The sequence below is a fragment of the Periophthalmus magnuspinnatus genome, chromosome 8, assembly GCF_009829125.3.
Source record: "Periophthalmus magnuspinnatus isolate fPerMag1 chromosome 8, fPerMag1.2.pri, whole genome shotgun sequence".
NCBI lineage: Eukaryota > Metazoa > Chordata > Actinopteri > Gobiiformes > Gobiidae > Periophthalmus > Periophthalmus magnuspinnatus.
Window position 1 is genome coordinate 16,632,128 of NC_047133.1, and position 20,566 is coordinate 16,652,693.

Below are 20,566 nucleotides of genomic sequence, written 5' to 3' on the forward strand. Positions count from 1 at the left end.
ACACGCCCACTGTGACACGCCCACTGTGACACGCTCACTGTGATACGGCAGCCATTTTGGTACAAATGAAAAAAAAAGTGCTGCTCTTGTGTGATGTGCAGCTATCCATAGGGGGCGCCGACAACATGCGGTGGTTTGTTGTGATGACGTTTATGGCGACGTCAGCTCCCATTGGACACCGCAGTTTTCTAACGCAGAAGTCAATGGATTTGTGTCTTTTATTAAGTGGTTTTAGACGAATATTGTGATTTAAAATGTGTAAATTATAACATAATGATCCACAGAGTCAGAGAAGAGAACTATAGAGAGACAAACACAAACGGCCTGATTTAAAGGTGCACTATGTAACCTTTTTGGTGGAGGCTTGTTATCCATACAGCTTTGCTTGTAACCTTCCACAGAAATTCAAGTGATTCAAAATTACCGTTTGATCTATGGAGAGGTGACCACACTTACACAAATGCAGGTTGTTTTTGTTTGTTGTTGTTTTTTAAAGATATTTTATTTTTGTAGCAATAAGAACACAGTACATGAATAAGATTGCTAAGTTTAATGCTATATAATGGAATATTCCATGGATATAAACAGCCCATAGCCCAAATAGTTTCATCTTCTTTAGTCCTCTGGTTCTCTAATAACATCTTAGTCATATTTCTAGTTTATGCATTGGGGCAAACTGCCGCTGGCCTTTACAATCTCCACCAGTCACCTACTACCACAGACAGGACAAAGTCATTAAAGCGTCTTGCCCAAGGACACAACTTTAAAGGTCCTAGATTACACAAAATGGACTCTCGTGAGCTTTAAGTCATGTTCTAATGCTGTTCCCTCCTCAAAAACAGACCTGGAGTTGTGTTTTGTTTCACTCACACTTGTTTGAGTAACACTTTATTATTAGTCTGTTACATCTCCAAAGCTCAAAATGCTCTGTTCCACCTTGTGATGTCATGAAGTGGTAGTTTTAGCAGCTCCTTTTACCTTTAGTTCAGTAGAAATTGACAATTCCTGGACTAAAATGATCCAAATGATTCTAGTGAAGGTGTATGGAGTTTATAAACACAGTGGCGCACTTCCTGTATTACCACATGATGACATCACAAGGTGGAGCAGTGTGTTTGGGAGAAGAACTGAGCCTAAATATGCAGGGTTTGTGTGTTAAACATGTGTGAATGAAATAAAACACAACTCCAGGTCTGTTTGTGATGAGGAAACAACATTAGAACAGAGATCAGAGAATAGTGGAACATGGACCCTTTAAATGTACTGGGATTTGAACAACTAGGCTCAATATCTTTTATGCACACACACACACACACACACACACACACACACACACACACACACACACACACACACACTGATACTATCTGCAAATGACACAGAATTCGTCCGAGCTCCTTGTGATAGGTAAAAGTGCCGTGATGCTGTGAGTCAAGGTGAGGTATTTTCAGATGACACAGTATCCACGGTGACGCTGGCCCATCTTTCCTAATATGGGCATCAGAGCAACTTCACAAGTCTCACAGGAAGTCCACAGGCATATACAGATATACTCTTGATTCACCTGTATCTGAGACAGTACTTACAACAACTACTTCTAACTTTGTTTAGTTTGTTTATGTAATGATGTTAATGAGACAGGGACAGTGCACAGTACGAACCTAAACAGGACCAATGCTTTGTACCAGACTGTAGATGATTTGTACCAGGCTGTAGCACTGGAGCTAATTTCCGCATGTTGTCCCTGGGCACTGGGACTTCTAACTACAAACTGTAACTGCAACTTCTAATAATAATGCATCATATTTATATAGCGCCTTTGTGGACACTCAAAGATGCTTTATATAACATTATTCATGCACTCCACACCCGGTACTATTAAATACTATAAAACAATATACAGTTGTCCCTCACTATTTTCACCTTTTGTGGCGTCGCTCTTTCGCGGATTATGTTCTGCGTCCTGATTGGCTGAGGGACTGTAGACCATTGTCCATCAGTCTCCTCCGTGCCGTGTCTCCTGTACAGTACAGAATATGTTCAGACAAATTTACATAAACGTTGGATCGCAGTGTGACTCTGAAGTGCTGTATGTTTGCAAGTTTTCTCCCCGACAAAACCCACAATGTCGATGAAACGTTCTGCACCGACAAAGGCGCCTATGAAGGTTTGAACTTTGAGAGAAATATGAGAAAATGTTAATGCCTGTGTGACAAAAGTGTATAAAGTGTGTGGTGAGGGGTTTTACAGCTGCAAAACATATATAACAATTGTAAAAAATAAAGCTGACTAGGCAGATTTCACCTATTGCGGGTTATTTTTGAACCACTGCATTCATGCCCTTCACACCCAATACTATTAGAAACTCTACTCTAATATAATCTAATATAATATAATATAATATAAAATAATATAAGATACTATTGTAGCAACAGCTGACAAAGTGAGGCTGCCATTCTGCACCACCAGCCCATCCCACCACAAACACTCTCACACACATTGCTTTATACAAGACAATGTGGGGAGAGTGCGTTGCCTAAGGACACAACAGAAGTTTGGAATTCCCAGCGGCCTCCCATCAAAGTACTGACCAGGCCCAGCGCTGCTTAGCTTCTGAGATGAGACGAGATCAGGCTTTGACCAGGGAGTATGTCCAGGGTGTGGCAAATACTGTAACTTGTAACTTCCACTACAGAAACACCGCAGTGATGTAGAGAAAAGGATGACAAAAGAAATCTGTATTTGCAGTGTAAGAACCAATTAATATGACGCCCAGACAGCTGTAACATCATCATCATCATCATCATCATCATCATCATCATCATCACCACTCGCTCTGTGAGTCTTTAACTCGTCAGACTCCACGTTCTCAGGATCCATCAAACCCTCCTCTCTCCCAAAACCTCACTTTCAACAGAACATAAGTCTCTCCAGTTCTTCAGCACAGAGTGGTGACGTGTATGTGGGGGAGAAGAGTATTTGGGAAGATGGGTATGTGGGGGAGACGGGTATGTGGAGGAGACGGGTATGTGGAGGAGACGGGTATGTGGAGGAGACGGGTATGTGGAGGAGACGGGTATGTGGAGGAGACGGGTATGTGGAGGAGATGGGTATGTGGGGGAGACGGGTATGTGGAGGAGACGGGTATGTGGGGGAGACGGGTATCTGGGGGAGACAGTTATGTGGGGAGGCGGGCATGTGGAGGAGACGAGTATGTGGAGGAGACGGGTATGTGGGGCGGCGGGCATGTGAAGGAGACGGGTATGTGGAGGAGACGGGTATGTGGAGGAGATGGGTATGTGGGGGAGACGGGTATGTGGAGGAGACGGGTATGTGGGGGAGACGGGTATCTGGGGGAGACAGTTATGTGGGGAGGCGGGCATGTGGAGGAGACGAGTATGTGGAGGAGACGGGTATGTGGAGGAGACGGGTATGTGGAGGAGACGGGTATGTGGAGGAGACGGGTATGTGGAGGAGACGGGTATGTGGAGGAGACGGGTATGTGGAGGAGATGGGTATGTGGGGGAGACGGGTATGTGGAGGAGACGGGTATGTGGGGGAGACGGGTATCTGGGGGAGACAGTTATGTGGGGAGGCGGGCATGTGGAGGAGACGAGTATGTGGAGGAGACGGGTATGTGGGGCGGCGGGCATGTGAAGGAGACGGGTATGTGGGGGAGACGGATATGTGGGGGAGGCGGGCATGTGGAGGAGACGGGTATGTGGGGCTGCGGGCATGTGGAGGAGACGGGTATGTGGGGGAGACGGGTATGTGGAGGAGACGAGTATGTGGGGGAGACGGGTATGTGGAGGAGACGAGTATGTGGAGGAGATGGGTATGTGAAGGAGACGGGTATGTGGGGGAGATGGGTATGTGGAGGAGACGGGTATTTGGGGGAGATGGGCATGTGGAGGAGACAGGTATGTGGGGGAGACGGGCATGTGGAGGAGACGGGTATGTGGGGGAGACGGGTATGTGGAGGAGACGGGTATGTGGAGGAGACGGGTATGTGGGGTGGTGGACATGTGGTGGGGGGGAGCACCAGCAGCCCCCGGGAGATGCTAGGAGTCTGGTCAGCACCACACTGCAGCTGTGAGCTCACTGTGCCCAGGCAGCACGGATCATTAGGATCCGTTTTGAAAAGAAGGAAAAATCTGGGTAACAGGAAATACTACAACAACAACTACTACTACTACTTATACTACTATGTATTATGGTATTTTCTGGCATATAAGTCGCTCCAGAATATAAGTCACACCAGCCAAAGACTGCATAATAATGAAGAAAAAAAAACATCTATTTCACATCTAAATCACATCTGAGTATAAGTCACACCCCCGGACTAACTATGAAAAAAATTGTGACTAGTGCGGAAAATGTACTAGTAAGAAACTAAGTATAACAGGACTACTACTACTACTTCTAATACTTCATGACCAACATATCGACCCAAAAATATCGTCAGATCTTCCATCAAGTGCTCTGGATTCTAAATAATCGGTATCGGCCAAGAAAAAACCCATATCTATCTATCGATCATATCAACTTACTAATGTTCCCGGACTGGGTTAGTGAAAGTATTAGAAAGATTTTATTATGTGAAATGTATTTATATAAAAGTTCATTAACACAAAAGGAATAATGTAAATATAAATAATTTGGATTGGACCTCCTATCCCCGAGTCTCCAGGCTCTGAGTCTCCCGGACCCGAATCTCCTGTCCCCGAGTGTCCTGTCCATGAGTCCCCTGTCTTTGAGTCTCCTGTCCATGCGTCTCTTGGCCCTGCATCTCCTGTCCCTGAATCCACTTTCCCCAAGTCCCCTGGCCCAGAGTCTCTTGTCCCTGCGTCTCCTGGCCCTGAGTCTCCTGTGTGTGATATGCATCTCTGAGGATTATACAGAGCATCTGCTGTCAGCGCGTCTCGTGCCAGGTCTCTGCTCGTTTATTATCTCATTAAAAACATGGCGGGGTACTGCCTGATTACATCCGCACACAGACTGAGGCCTGAGGCAGGTCTCTGATTTGGAACTGTAATAATTAAGTGGTATTTTCAGGAACAAAAGCGGGAGTGTTTACTGAGAATAAAAATCAGTTTACCTTGCACAGTAACGGTGAATGTTTGAGCCTGGCAGAAGTATCAAGGTTTTAAACACAGACTTGAAGGTGACGTCACCCACAGTGTTCAGATCCAAGTGAAGCTCATTGAGGCTAGAGCAGTTATAGGGCGAATTTAGAGCAGAGTTTCATATTTGGAATTACAAGCACGAGTATTATAGGAACGAAAGAGCCAATCCAGAGCGAGACTGACGAAGGTAACGCCCCTTCCCGCCCGCACCGCTGTTATAAGTGGGGAGCTGTCAATCAAACCTGTTGCTAACGCTAGCAGGAGCGACCTCTGGGAAAGAAGGTGTCTGATTCGTCTGTTATTAATGTTCATATCTTGATTTACAGACACAATAGTGAAATAAAAACCCCAGGATCATGTAGAGCGGGTTAATACAAACATTTAAGACCAAAATGATGAGTCTGACAGCAGCAGTTACAGAGAGAGGGGGCAGGTTTTCAGTGTAAAGTGAACTGGAGCCAGAGTCGATGGAGCCGTAAGCACACTCATGATCACTTCCTGTTTGGAACGTGGCGGCTAGCAGGTTAGCTATGTTGCCCCTCTCTCTGTAACTGCTTGTCATTTTGGTAATTTATAACTGTGTTTATAAATCAAGATATGAACATTAATAACAGACTAATCAGGCGCCTTCTTGCCCCTGTTAGTGTTAGTAAGACACATTTTGCTCAAAAACATGGGAAAACAATGGGTACTGGCCTTTTCATTTGAGCCAATGATTCAGAAAAAAAGTGGTGATTTTTCTGACAAAAAGTAAAATTAGATTCTCATTATTCTTTTTCATAAAATTTTAATCCCAATTTGAAACTTTGATACTGATACACTGCATTTAATATTACAATTACATTTACTTAGGCTGAAAAGCCTGAACACATGTCTGGTTTGTTAACGTAAGATATTAACAGTTAATAAGATAACTAAAGCATAAAAAACAAGCAACAAGTTCACTCTGACTCTCACTCCAAATCACTAAATCCACTGAATTTGGTGTCGCTTCTGAACAACTCCACCTGTTCCGGAGGTAGATGAAGCGTCACATCCTCTTCTGTCATCAGACTCAGCAGAATAACATTTTCTTTTGGGAGGTATAAACAAAAGTTCAGTGTTTCTCAGATGTCTTTTAAATTACTGTAATGTTTCATTTTAAATTTTCAATGGTACAGTAGTAGAGGTTGTCAGTGTGACATTAATGAAGACATGAAATTATATATTTGAATAATATCACATATAAGTCACACCTGAGTAAAAGTTGCACCCCTGGACAAACTATGAAAAAAAGTGCGACTTATAGTCCAGAAAATACAGTATATAAACAGTCTATGTTTTAAACAGACATTAGGACCCAACCAAGATGTCTGAGGCCACACAAACAGAAGCCTGGAATTTTCTACCAGATCATTTGTGGGGAGTAAAAGGGCAGTGTAAAGAGTTCCTGTATGACTCATGTTAAAATACCCCAAGCTCAAAATAATAAAACTGTCTTTACAAAGCTCCAAACCTCCAAACATCTGCAGTCTGTGCAGGCAAAGGTTAACCTGAAATCGAGCTCTGGTTTTCTGCTCGGATTGATTTGGAAGGAGCCAGAACTAAGCCCATAATGAGTCTAGAGGTGTTCTGCTCGATGGAGCGTGTGAATGCAAATCACTACTGTAACTGTAAAAAGATCTTCAGGTTATATGGACAGAAATACCAAATCTGATTTATCTGGAAAAGTGGAAGGAACTGGATGCTCCCACTGAGGCGTTTCAATGTTTCTAAAAATTGACAAAAAGATTGAAATATGAACTGACTAAATACCTCAAGAATCTCATTGCAGAACATGTTTGTACAGAGCTAACGCAGAATAAGACCAGATATTCTGCCGTTTGTGGAGTGAAGTTAGCAAACAACTTCCAAATCCATCTACATGTGTTTCTTTGCTAATTCTGCTGCTGTGCTCCTCTGTTCCTGTTTAATATGAAAGATTTCAATTTGAAAGAAGCAGGTTTGCACTTTGCATATCTGATCCTTCTTGTTGCAACAGAATTTCAGAGGTGATGCTGTAAAAAATAGCTGGATCAAGTTAGTCGATATCCTGGCTGGGCTTTTAATTGGATGTAATAACACTATTTACAGGCAGATTTTGGCCTTGAAAGTCTCATAATATTTGAGCTTTTTCATGTGCTGTTCAGTTGTAATGAATTCTTGTGTAATTAGTTAACCAACTCACTCTCTATTGAAAAACTGTGTCCCCTCTCTCTGTAACTGCTGCTGTCAGACTCATCATTTTGGTCTTAAATGTTCATATTAACCCGCTCTACATGATCCTGGGGTTTTATTTCACTATTGTGTCTGTAAATCAAGATATGAACATTAATAACAGACAAACTAGGCGCCTTCTTTCCCCGCCGTCGCTCCAGCTAGCGTTAGCAACAGGTTTGATTGACAGCTTTGCGAAGTGCCTGCTAAACCAGTGATGTGGATGTTACCTTCAACAGCCTAACTCCTGATTGGCTCTTTCGTTGCTATGATACTCGTGGTCGGGATTCCAAATGTGGAACTCTGCACCAAATTGGCCGCTATACCTGCTCTAGCCTCGATGAGCTTCATTTGACTGAAGCTGAACGCTGTGGGTGACGTCGCACTCACTTAGTCCACGTCTTTACACAGTCTGTGGTCAGAACTGAAAAAGCCGGGTCCTTGTTCTTGTACTCGTCCGTTGCATTAATGCCTTTTATGTTTATTAACTGGGACTCGGCTCCTGACCAGTCTATCAAACACTCTCTTGAAAATCCTTAGATCATTTATAAAACAAATCTACCTTGTTTCAGTTCAGATACAGATGCGTTTGTTCATTCTGCAGAGACACGCCGCTTCTCAGACCTCTTGTTTTTTTTTTGTTTTTTTTTACTTGTGAGACAAAATGTTTGTTTTGACACTATCTGCTTCCTGTCAATCACAACCTGAGGACAGCACAGACGCTTCCACACAATACAACAAAACATCAGCTCCGCTCATCGCCATTCAGGACACCCGGGTTACATTACTCCTGTCTTTAGAAAGATTTAAAGAGGGGGATTTATTTCTGTGGGGTATTAAAGAGAGGGTATTTTACTTCTATGGGGCATTAACTGTAACACATCACATATTTAGATTACCATGTTTCATTTTATTGTTTTAAAAATGCTATATTCACCCAAAACAACATATTAAGATGTCTAAGTAGTTTTTCTTCTTTTTTGTTTGTTGCTCTGAGTCTGCTCTCCACACTAAGTCCCTCCCCCTTCAGAGCACTACCTTGTTCAGCTGCATTCTGCTAATGAAACTACTGCACATCACATCAGGTTTGTCAAGTTGCTGTGTACAGTTTTGTATTGTGTTTTTGTATATTTATGGAGAACTGTGGGTGACATAGGCTTGTGGGCGGAGACTCGTACAGGCGTGTACTGCTAACTGTAAGGAGGGTTTGACTAGGGCCTGTAAGCATGTTCCTTTTATACGATCAGAAGAATTACCGGAGACCAGAGAGTATCTTGTTGCATCACTAGATTACTCAAACAATGCATGGATGACATATAAAACCTCTTCAGGCAGGTTTTTGATGAAGTAACAGCGTTAAAACATGGGAGAAAGCTCCAAAAGCTCGATTTTGCATAACACCTCCTCTTTAAGGTCCTATAGTACGCAAAATTGACTCTTGTGATGTTTAAGCCATGTTATAATCCTGTTACCTCCTAAAAACAGACCTGGAGTTGTGTTTTGTTTCATTCACATGTTTGAGTAACACTATTAATCTGCCACTTTATTATTAGCTCTGTTCCACCTTGTGATGTCACAAATTGGCGGTTTTCAGGTTAACAGCTCCTTTTACCTTTAGTTCAGTAGAGATTATGCAATTCCAGGACTGAAACGATCCAAATGATTCTAATGAAAGTGTGTGGAGTTTAAAAACACAGTGGAGCACTTCCTGTATTACCACATGATGACATCACAAGGTGGAACAGGGGGTTTTCAGTTTGAGAGAAGAAATCGATAGATTAGAAAATAGTGTAATATGGGCCCTTTACACAGCATCATCAGTACTTATAAAGCTGGCTGCGTCCAGAGTAATTACAAGAGCCAACAAATTGCATAACAGATATAAAGCCAACAGAGTGCACTGTGTTCCATTATAACGATCGAGAATGTTCCATTGACTGGCATTAACAGACACTTGAGAGCTTTTATCGTTGAGTCAAGTCCTTGAATCCTGAAGCTGCAGCAACAACAAATGTTTTAAAATCTAGATTACGTCAGAGCAGTGCATTTATACAGCTCAGTGCTGAGGACATGACTAACAACACTCAGCAGAACAGAAGTACAACTACTACTGCTACTGCTACTGCTACTACTGCTACTACTGCTACTACTGCTACTGCTACTGCTACTACTACTGCTACTACTGCTACTACTACTACTACTACTACTACTGCTGCTACTGCTGCTACTACTACTACTACTACTACTACTACTGCTACTGCTACTACTACTACTGCTACTACTGCTACTACTGCTACTGCTACTGCTACTGCTACTGCTACTACTACTACTACTGCTACTGCTGCTACTGCTGCTACTTCTACTGCTACTGCTACTACTATAACTACTACTACTGTTACTACTACTACTACTACTGCTACTACTACTTCTACTGCTACTGCTACTGCTACTACGACTACTACTACTACTGCTACAGTTACTTCACCTACTACTGCTACTACCACTACTACTACTGCTAATTGAGCCAAGTTCCATATTTGGAACTCTGGCTGCGATTATCATAGCAACCAAAGAGCCAATCAGGAGTGAGGTTGTTGAAGGTAACGCCCCTTCCCGCTCACACCGCTGGTTTAATAGACCACACAAAAGTAAGGTTGGACTTTCCGAGATTTTGATGAATCTTGAACGCAGCATCGGACTCAGAGGAGCAAAAGGAGGAGCAAAAGGTCAAAATGCCAACGTGCCACTCCAAACAACTCAGCGTAAAGCAAAGGTCTCCACACGTCTTCAGGCCACACATTTGTACCTGATAAAACATAAAAGGCGTCACATATCTCAGGCCTCATTTAATTTTCACCTTGATCTCATTGACTCTATCTGTCGGCTGGTTCACTGAGCTACTAAAAGCGAATATACTCGATACGGTTGACCCGGGTCACAGATATAAGCCAGTGACCGTGAGAAGAAAGAAGAAAATGAAATAAGCTCGACAGACCGAAAACGGATCCACGCTGATAACCACTCTGCCACAGCGCACCTGCTGTTTGTCAAGAGAACTGTAACGATCGAAGGAACTGAACGCCCCCTAAAGGTGAAGAGAGGTAAACAACGTGATGTTCAGGTAAAAACAGTTTATTATGTACGTGTTTATTATATGTGTTCATTATATGTGTTCATTATATACATGTTCATCATATGTGTTTATTATACGTGTTCATCATATGTGTTTATCATATGTGTTCATCATATACATGTTCATCATATATGTGTTCATCATATATGTGTTCATTATATACATGTTCATCATATGTGTTTATTATACGTGTTCATGTGGATTTCGTAGACACTGTAAATCGGATCCTTATCTGATTCCTCGTTATTGAAATGTCATGTAAATATCAGATCATGTTATTTATTTTGTCAGAACCTGCTCAAGTCTGCACAGACAAAAGGATGTTTCTAATGAGGCCAGAGCGCCACACGCTGGTGAGGAGTTTATTACCGTGAAGCCTGACTGACCCGTCAGTGACCGGGGCCCCTCCCCATGACACTGGAGTGAGCTGGTGTTTTCCAAAAATGTAGTTTTATTATATTAAAAAAATTAACATTGTTTTCGCATCAGAATATTATTCAATTTTTTTTGCTGTAACCAGTTCGGCATTTTTCACCCGGTGAACAACGACCAAAAGAATAAAGCCTAGTCAAAATGCTTCTCTCATTTCTGAAAATCATGACATTTGACACAGAAGTTGATCATGACAAGAAAAGTGAAACATATTTTTATAGCAATGACGTCCACTCACCAGGGGTCGGCCATGTTGGATTAAAATGTGACTCGGCGTTTTTGTAAACGTTGAACTTTTGTAAACTCCTCTGAGCATGTTCACCTGAACACACTCAGATCTGCATTTAACTGGGTCTGTGTGTGAGGGTCTGTGTGTGAGGGTCTGTGTGTGAGGGTCTGTGTGTATGGGGGTCTGTGTGTGTGTGAGGGTCTGTGTGCGAGCAAAGAAATGTGAAGTTTAAATCAGTTGTTAAATTCTCTGTCCTAAAGCTAATTAATCTGAAAATATGTACTTTAGCACATTAGCGCCCCCTACAGTTTGGAGCCAAATTTAAAATGGGTAGGAAAAATTTTTTTTTTTTAATTTTCTGTAAATTTACACAAAATTTAATTTTGGCATCTTGATCACAAACGTCAATGACACCATGACATATTCTTTACAGCGTAGCCACAGTGATGACAGGAAGTCGTCGTAGAGGTTTTACCTTGCGTCCCCAGAATCTCTCTTCTTGTCTGGACCAGTTGGACGTAAAAAGTTATTTAAATCTTATTTAAAAAACTGAACGCCGCCGTTGTTGCTGTGGGTTTGATTTTGCGTCTCGCCATCAAACTTTGACGACAGATAATTCGCACATACTTTCACTGATTTGACTCAAACTCTAATCGTTGGTGGACGCTCTGGCTCTGAACGGATTATTATAAGTGGGCACAGTAGCGCCCTCTAGGGAATTTGTATGGAGCATTCAAATTTACAAAATTTGGTACACACATTAGTGACACAATCTCGATCAAAAAAGTCAGTGACGGCCACACCACATCTCCCATCATGTTGTCATGGCAACAAGCCAAATATCTGCTCCCGCCAAAGGGACGTCCTGACAAAACTTTGGCCTAGACAAAACAAATTTGGTAAACTGATGCAACATTGTGACCACGCCCCCTTAAAAAACGGAAGCCACCATCTCAGATTAGTCATGTGACACATGTCATAGTGTAATCCTACGGAGACATTGAATTCTGCCACATTTTCATTTATGAAACTTTTAAATGAGCACAACCCGTTTCTGTGTGAACTCCGCACACCCGACTGGGCGACAGGTGCGTAGGAGGTGAAGCACTTGTCTAAAAATTAAAGAAAAACTCCCGCACACTGTCTCACTCTTAATGCAATTTTATTCCATACAACGTTTCGGTCGGATACCTGAAGAAGGTCAGAGCGAAACGTTGTATGGAATAAAATTGCATTAAGAGTGAGACAGTGTGCGGGAGTTTTTCTTTAATTTTTAGACAAATGAGCACAACCCAAAATGTGGGCAAACCTTTTAAAAGGCTCATTAGCGCCCCCACCTGTGTGAAAGATGAAACACACATAATGATAGACATAATGGACATACTATTGCAACCAAACAAAGGAATAGAGTGTGCACCACACTACAGGATAAACTGTTCCCACTTTTACCCATCTAGCCCAGAACAGTGGGATGAAATGGGGCAGTGTCCTACAGCTCACACAGCAGCTTTTAACTAACAAGTGACACTTTGCACTCTACCAGCAGGGGGCAGTTTATTTGAATGGTCATGCCAGGTCATGCCAACAGTAAGCGCACGCGCATGGCGTTGTGCGGTTAAGGGGTGCATTTGGGCCACGTGATGGGGAGGCTGTGACATCAGACTCTACGTGTGATGTTTGACCTAATGACGCAGCCTCATCACAACTGCAAATGGGAAGTACTACAGTTATTACATCAGACAGTGATCAGTCTGTGAAACACTGCAGGTGTCATGAAGTCTGTGCGTCTCTGAACACTCAAAGTACACACAGAGTTTTAAAGTTTCAGTCTAAGCTTAAACAAATACATGCATTTACTTTAGAACATAAAGAAGGAGTTAAAATCCAAGCCGCGCTCTGGTCTCGTTTGGCGGCGCTTACCTTGGATGGCACGGGCTGGATGGGCGCGTTGCTCGGGGAGCGCTGCAGCTGCGGGTCGCTCTCCATCTCGTTGTTCTCGGTCATCATCGGCGGAGCGTCAACTCACGTTCAGCGCGTAAAAACAACAGCAAAAACTCTTTAAGTCCGCGGTAACTGTCCTTTATGTGGAGTGATATTTAAATTAAACCTCACAAATGAGCGACTATGCGTAAAACCGGAACATCACATGGACAAGTGCGCGCGGCGAGGTGGAGGATGCAATAAGCCCACGTGCGGTACCGACACGAACCGTACAAACTACAGATGCCTCCTGTCACCGAACCGCCTCTGGCTCGTGGTTACGTCCTTTACGCACGACTCCAAACCCAAAAGTGGCAACACCGCCAATAAAAACGACTTGAGAAGGTCAAATCTGCCCCAAACACGAGCTCGTGCTGATAAGGCGCGCCACACGTAAATCCACGATGGAAATGCGCCTCTACCGCCGCGCACTTGGATTTAAGCCCGTCCCAAGGCACGCCTCCCCGCGCGTCTGTGCGCAGGACCCGGGAGATCCTCACAACTGAGCCCTGGCAGTTTGGACAGTGTGAGGATGAGCAGGGGAGGAGGAGAGGAGGAGAGGAGAGCAGAGGAGAGGAGAGAGGAGGAGAGAAGAGGAGAGAGGAGGAGAGAGGAGGAGAGAGGAGGAGAGGAGAGGGGAGGAGAGAAGAGGAGAGAGGAGGAGAGAGGAGGAGAGGAGAGAGGAGGAGAGAAGAGGAGAGGAGAGAGGAGGAGAGGAGAGAAGAGGAGAGGAGAGAGGAGGAGAGAAGAGGAGAGGAGAGAGGAGGAGAGGAGAGAAGAGGAGAGAGGAGGAGAGAGGAGGAGAGGAGAGAGGAGGAGAGAAGAGGAGAGGAGAGAGGAGGAGAGGAGAGAAGAGGAGAGGAGAGAGGAGGAGAGAAGAGGAGAGGAGAGAGGAGGAGAGGAGAGAAGAGGAGAGAGGAGGAGAGGAGAGAAGAGGAGAGAAGAGGAGAGAGGAGGAGAGAAGAGGGGAGGAGAGGAGAGAAGAGGGGAGGATAAGAGGAGGAGGAGGAGGAGAGACGAGGATGAGAAGATGTGAGAGGAGAGAAGAGGAGGAGAGAGGAGGAGGAGGAGAGAAGAGGAGAGAGGAGGAAGACAAGATGTGAGAAGAGGAGGAGAGAGGAGAAAGAGAAGATGAGAGAGGAGGAGAGATGAGAACAGATGAGGAGAGAAGAAGAGGAGTGGAAAGAAGAGGAGAGAGGAGAGAAGAGGAGGAGAAAGGGGAGAGGAGGAGAGAGGAGGGAACAGAGAGGAGAGAAGAAGAGGAGAAAGGAGGGAGGAGTAGAGAAGAGGAGAGAGTAGGAGTGATGAGGAGAGAGAGAAGAAGAGGGGGAGAAGGAGGAGAGAGGAGGGGAGAGAAGAGAAGAGAGAGGGGGGGAGGAGAGAGGATGGAAGAGAGAGGAGAGAAGAGGAGGAGAAAGGAGGGAGGAGTAGAGGAGAGATGAGGAGTGAGGAAAGAGGAGGGAAGGGGAGAGGACAAGTGAGAAGGAGAGATGAGGAGTCAAGAGGAGAGAGGAGCAGTGATGAGGAGAGAGAGAAGAAGAGGGGGAGGAGGAGGAGAGAGGAGAAGGAGGAGGATGAGGAGAGAGAGGAGGGGGAGAGAAGAGGAGAGAGGAGGAGAGAAGAGTGAGGAGACAGGAAGAGGTGAGGAGAGAGGAGGAGGAGAGAATAGGAGTGAGGAGAGAGGAGGACTACATGAGGATGTGCAGGTGCTGTAGTGGGAGGAGCAGGAGGAGTGATTTGCTGAGATAAAGTACATTTGTTTTGTTGGAGGTTGAAGTTCATCAGATGTGTTTTTTTTACTCTCTCGTTGCACTCCTTTTCAACAACCCAACAACTGCATTTTTAAAGGTGCGCTAAGCAACTTTTCTGGAGTTGTGGAGGCTCCACCACCTGCTTATCTCTATGGATACGTTATTGCTGTGCCTGGAATGTTCCACAGTAGGGCATTAAACATATCTATCTTGCATTTGTTCAATTACAGATGTATTTATTGCTCAAAAATGCCTTAAAAAACATGCATTCTTACTATGAGCAGGGTCGCCTCTCCACAGATCTGACCTATCACATGGTCTGTTCGTGTCACCTGCTTGTCTCTGTGGAGGTGTTCAAGTTTAATGCCATACTGTGGAACATTCTAGGCAAAGCAATGATCACATCTTCATGAAGACACGAAGTCAGCACTGGAAGCTCTACCAGAAATGTAACGGTCTGCTACCTGCTTGTCTCCATGGTGATGTGAATGCTGTGCCTGCAGTGTTCCACAATATGGCATTACATTTCTTAAAGGCCCCATATTATGCTGTTTTCTGATCTTTTCTAATGTCGTTTCCTCATCACAAACAGACCTGGAGTTGTGTTTTGTTTCATTCACACATGTTTAACACACAAACTCTGTATATTTAGGCTGAATTCTTCTGTCAAATTGAAAACACTCTGTTCCACCTTGTGATGTCATCATGTGGTAATACAGGAAGTGCTCCACTGTGTTTTTAAACTCCACACACCTTCACTAGAATCATTTGGATACTTTCAGATTTTGAAATGCCAATCTCTACTGAACTAAAGGTAAAAGGAGCTGTTAACTTAAAACCTACCACTTCATGACATCACAAGGTGGAACAGAGCATTTTGAGCTTTGGAGTTGTAACAGACTAATAATAAAGTGTAACTCAAACATGTGTGAATGAAACAAAACACAACTCTAGGTCTGTTTCTGAGGAGGGAACAGCGTTAGAACATGGATTAAAGCTACAAGAGTCAGTTTTGTGCCTTTAAACTGAGCAGGTTGTGGTTTAGACCAGTTTTGAAATGGACCTTAAAAGTCAGAGCACCTTTTCTTTTGTCTTTTGCTCCTGGTGTTGTTTTTTTTATGAATCTACTTTCAAGGGCATTACAAGACGTGCAGCTTGTGGAGTTTGCCAATAGTTACAGATTTTTCTCATTTCTGACATTCTCTGGTAAAAAACATTTTATTAAAGTCTTTTTTCAAGAGGAAAATGATTATACTAAAAGCAGTCGCAGTAGCCCATTAGCTAATCTGCACTTCAGTGTTAAAGTACTGCTACAGCTAACCTTTCAATTGCAAATGAGCTCATTTGGATCGAAGAATGTTTGGAAAGCATATCCAGATAAACCAGGCCCGGACACAGAAATCTGGGGGCCCGGAGCAAGAAAGGATGGGCAGGTGTGGGAGAGGGAGGAGGAGTGAGGAGGAGTGAAGAGGAGAGAGAAGGAGAGGGGAGGAGAACATTTGGGGGCCCGTGGCAAGATAATATAATATACATTCTGTCTATACATTCTAATATAAATGTACAGGCAGAGGTTCTAATTCTGGGCCCCTTAAATCCAGGGGAGTAAGGAGGAGTAGGAGGAGGAGGAGAGAGGAGAGAGGAGGAGAAGAGAGGAAGAGATAGGAGGAGTGAGGAGGAGGAGAGAGGAGAAGGAGTGAGGAGAAGAGAGGAGAGGAGGAGAAGAAAGGAGGAGATGAGATGAGAAGAGAGTAGGAGGAGAGAGGAAGAGAGAAGAGGAGAGAGGAGAAGGAGAAACGACACATAGACCCAGACTCACCTGTGCAGACAGACCCAGACTCAAGATGATCCAGCAGCTCTGCAGTGTCTCATATAAATGTATGTGACCTGAGACTTTTATGCCCAATTCAAACCCTTTTACTGTGACAGTGGACGGAGCACATCAGCCCGAGGTCGACTGTGTTCACTCGCCCTCATCCTCTCGCCACTCCGGAGCGTGAGAGGAGCCGCTCCGGAGCATGAGAGGAGCCGCTCCGGAGCAAATGGACTTTTACATTGGCCTGAGGCAGTGTGAAAAAGACCTGAGTATGAAGTGTGCTTATCAGTATACTGTACAGATGTATACTCCTCTCCTCCTCTCTCCTCTCTTCTCTCTCCTCCTCCTCTCCTCCTCTCTCCTCTCTTCTCTCTCCTCCTCTCTCCTCCTCCTCTCTTCTCTCTCCTCCTCCTCTCCTCCTCTCTCCTCTCTTCTCTCTCCTCCTCTCTCCTCCTCCTCTCTTCTCTCTCCTCCTCCTCTCTCCTCCTCCTCTCTTCTCTCTCCTCTCTCCTCTCTTCTCTCTCCTCCTCCTCTCTCCTCTCTCCTCCTCCTCTCTCCTCCTCCTCTCTCCTCTCTCCTCCTCCTCTCTTCTCTCTCCTCTCTCCTCCTCCTCTCTCTCCTCTCTCCTCCTCCTCTCTCCTCTCTCCTCCTCCTCTCTCCTCCTCCTCTCTTCTCTCTCCTCTCTCCTCCTCCTCTCTTCTCTCTCCTCCTCCTCCTCTCTCTTCTCTCTCCTCCTCTCTCCTCCCTCTTCTCTCTCCTCCTCCTCTCTCCTCCCTCTCTCTCCTCCCTCTCCTCCCTCCTCCTCCTCCTCCCTCTCCTCCCTCCTCCTCCTCTCTCCTCCTCCTCTCTCCTCTCTTCTCTCTCCTCCTCCTCTCTTCTCTTTCCCCTCTCCTCTCTCCTCCTCCTCTCTTCTCCTCCTCTCTTCTCTCTCCTCCTCCTCTCTCCTCTTTCCCCTCTCCTGTCTCCTCCTCCTCTCTTCTCTCTCCTCTCTCCTCCTCCTCTCTCCTCCTCCTCTCACCTCCTCCTCTCTTCTCTCTCCTCCTCCTCCTCTCCTCCTCCTCCTCTCTCCTCTCTCCTCCTCTCTTCTCTTTCCCCTCTCCTCTCTCCTCCTCCTCTCTTCTCCTCCTCTCTTCTCTCTCCTCCTCCTCCTCTCTTCTCCTCCTCCTCTCCTCCTCCTCTCTCCTCCTCCTCTCTCTCCCCTCTCCTCTCCCCTCTTCTCTCTCCTCCTCCTCTCTCCTCCTCCTCTCTCCTCTATTCTCTCTCCTCTCTCCTCCTCCTCTCACCTCCTCCTCTCTCCTCTCTCCTCCTCCTCTCCTCCTCCTCCTCTCTTCTCTCTCCTCCTCCTCTCTCCTCTTTCCCCTCTCCTCCTCCTCTCTTCTCTCTCCTCCTCCTCTCACCTCCTCCTCTCTCCTCTCTCCTCCTCCTCTCCTGCAGACTCTAAGGCCTTGGAGAGACACACTTCTTTATTTGGATGAAGTTCATGGGTCTCATCCTCCTCCTCCTCCTCCTCCTCCTCCTCCTCTCCCTCTCCTCCTGTCCTCCTCAGACAGTCTTCCTCTCTCTCTCCACCTCCTCCTCTCTCTCCTCCTCTCTCTTCCTCCTCTCTCCTCTCTCCTTCTCCTCTTTCCTCTCTTCTCTCTCCTCCTCCTCTCTCCTCTCCTCTCTCCTCTCTCCTCCTCCTCTCTCCTCCTCCTCTCTCCTTCTCTTTCCTCTCTTCTCTCTCCTCCTCTTCTCTCTCCTCCTCTCTCCTCTCCTCCTCCTCTCTTCTCTCTCCTCTCTCCTCTCTTCTCTCTCCTCCTCCTCTCTCTCCTCTCTCCTCCTCCTCTCTCCTCCTCCTCTCTCCTCTCTTCTCTCTCCTCCTCCTCTCTTCTCTTTCCCCTCTCCTCTCTCCTCTCTCCCCTCTTCTCTCTCCTCTCTCCCCTCTTCTCTCTCCTCCTCCTCTCTCCCCTCTTCTCTCTCCTCTCTCCTCCTCTTTCCTCTCTCCTCTCTCCTCCTCCTCTCCTGCAGACTCTAAGGCCTTGTACAGACACACTTTTGTATTTGGATGCAGTTCATGTGTGAGCACTTGAGGGATCATTACAGTTGAAGTTGTAAAGGTTCTTTCAGACATTTACTTTGACCGAATGAGAAACCAGCCACAGACATTTATGCAACAGTTGGATCTAACCTTGAGACATCTTTGTGAGTGACTTTGACTAATGCCCACACATTTGATTGAAATTATAGAGCAGCAGCTTTGCAGTTAACGTCTCAAACCACAGGAAGTTTCACATTCACCATTTTAACAAGCACAGACCCTTAAAAATGTGCAAACAAAAACATCCAAACACAAAATGGAGGCAGCTGGAGGCAAAAGTGAAGTGGAGCGATGTGTGATTTCAACCTCAGAGTATCAAAAAAAAAAAAAAAAGAAAAAAAAAACAACACTCATGTGAGCAGGGGCGTCGACAGAGGGGGACAAAGGGGTCTGTTGTGAGCCCTGTCACAGCCCAGTTTGAAAATATTTACAATTGTGTTTTATGTGATTTATTTATTTAACAAGAGATGAAATCAGTCCCATTGTGCTTGTGTCTCTATGGTTCTCATCTGTGACCCCTGTGGATCATTTTCTTATAATTTACACATTTTAAATCAGAATATTCATCTAAAACCACTTAATAAAAGAAACAAGTCCACTGACTTCCGTGTTAGAAAACTGCGGTGTCCAATTGGAGCTGACGTCGCCGTAAACGTCATCACAACAAAGCGTCGCATGCTGTCGGCGCCCCCTATGGACACCTGCACATCACACTAGAGCAGCACTTTTTTTTTCATTTGTACCAAAATGATGAAGTGACGCTGCTGGATCCTACGAGTATCACTGATTAAAAAAATAAAACTGGAGAAGGAAGTGCGTATGTCACAGTGGAAACAGGGGCAGATCGACAAAATGGCGTCTTAAAAATAGTCGATTAAAAATGACTAAAACATGAATCACTCTAGATACAACTTCAGAGGTTCAATGAGAAGAAATGACAAGAACATGGTTAAAGATCTGAAAAGTCCAGTTTGTAGAACAGCTCTGATTTAACCTTTGCTGATCGCTGTAATAACAGCTCTTTGACGCGGAGACATTTTGAGAACTAAAAGAGGAACATATCCAGCTCAGTGAACCTTCTCTCCCCCTCTCTCCCTCTTTCCTTCTCTCTGGCTCTCTCTCTCTCCCTCTCTGATAACAGGATGTGCTCTGATGTGAAACTGGACACAGGCTCATGGCTGTTACCCACGTCCCAACACTCCCCCCTGTGCTCCAAAAGGTCAACAGATACAAACAGGAGGGGAAGAGAGGGAGGAGGAGAGAAGAGGGAGGAGAGAGGAGGAGAGAAGGGGGGAGAGGAGAGAACTGGAGAAGAGGGGAAGAGAGGGGGAGAGGAGGAGGGAGGGGTAGAGGAGAAGGGAGAAGAGAAGAGAAGGGAAAGAAGAGAGCAGAGAGGGGGAGAGGGGAGAGAAGAGGGGGAAAGGAGAGGGGAGAGGAGGCAGATGGGGAGGAAGAGAGGAGGAAGAGGGGAGCAGAGAGGTGGGGCACGAGAGAGAAGGGGGAGACTCAAATTAGAGGGAGCCACATGACGCTGACTCTTCAAAGGATTGAACAGCCCTTTTCCACTGACTGGGGCCTCGGAGCCGCTCTGTCCGGTGTGGCTCCCTCCGCTCAGAGTTCAGGGACATAGCTCTGCTACGTGAAACAATGACGCCATCCGAACATTGCAAAAAGTTTTTTTTATAAACTGAAAATCATATTTGAATTACATTCTTAATTGTGAGGCCGATTCAGCAAGTAAAAAAAAAGACAATTATTCTGTGGCACTGAGACGTGGCTAAAGCTAAAGC

General features: G+C 45.1%; 1 protein-coding gene across 1 annotated transcript in view; it reads right to left on the reverse strand.

The window, feature by feature from the left end:
* The window catches only part of LOC117374966 (SH3 and cysteine-rich domain-containing protein 2-like), a 71,618-nt gene extending 58,232 nt beyond the window's left edge, over positions 1–13,386 (reverse strand). Inside the window, exon 1 of the mRNA XM_033971203.2 lies at positions 13,076–13,386. Coding sequence (XP_033827094.1) covers positions 13,076–13,162 — 87 coding nt within the window. The 5' untranslated portion in view covers positions 13,163–13,386. The remainder of the gene's footprint in view (positions 1–13,075) is intronic.
* Positions 13,387–20,566: the final 7,180 nt, after the last annotated feature.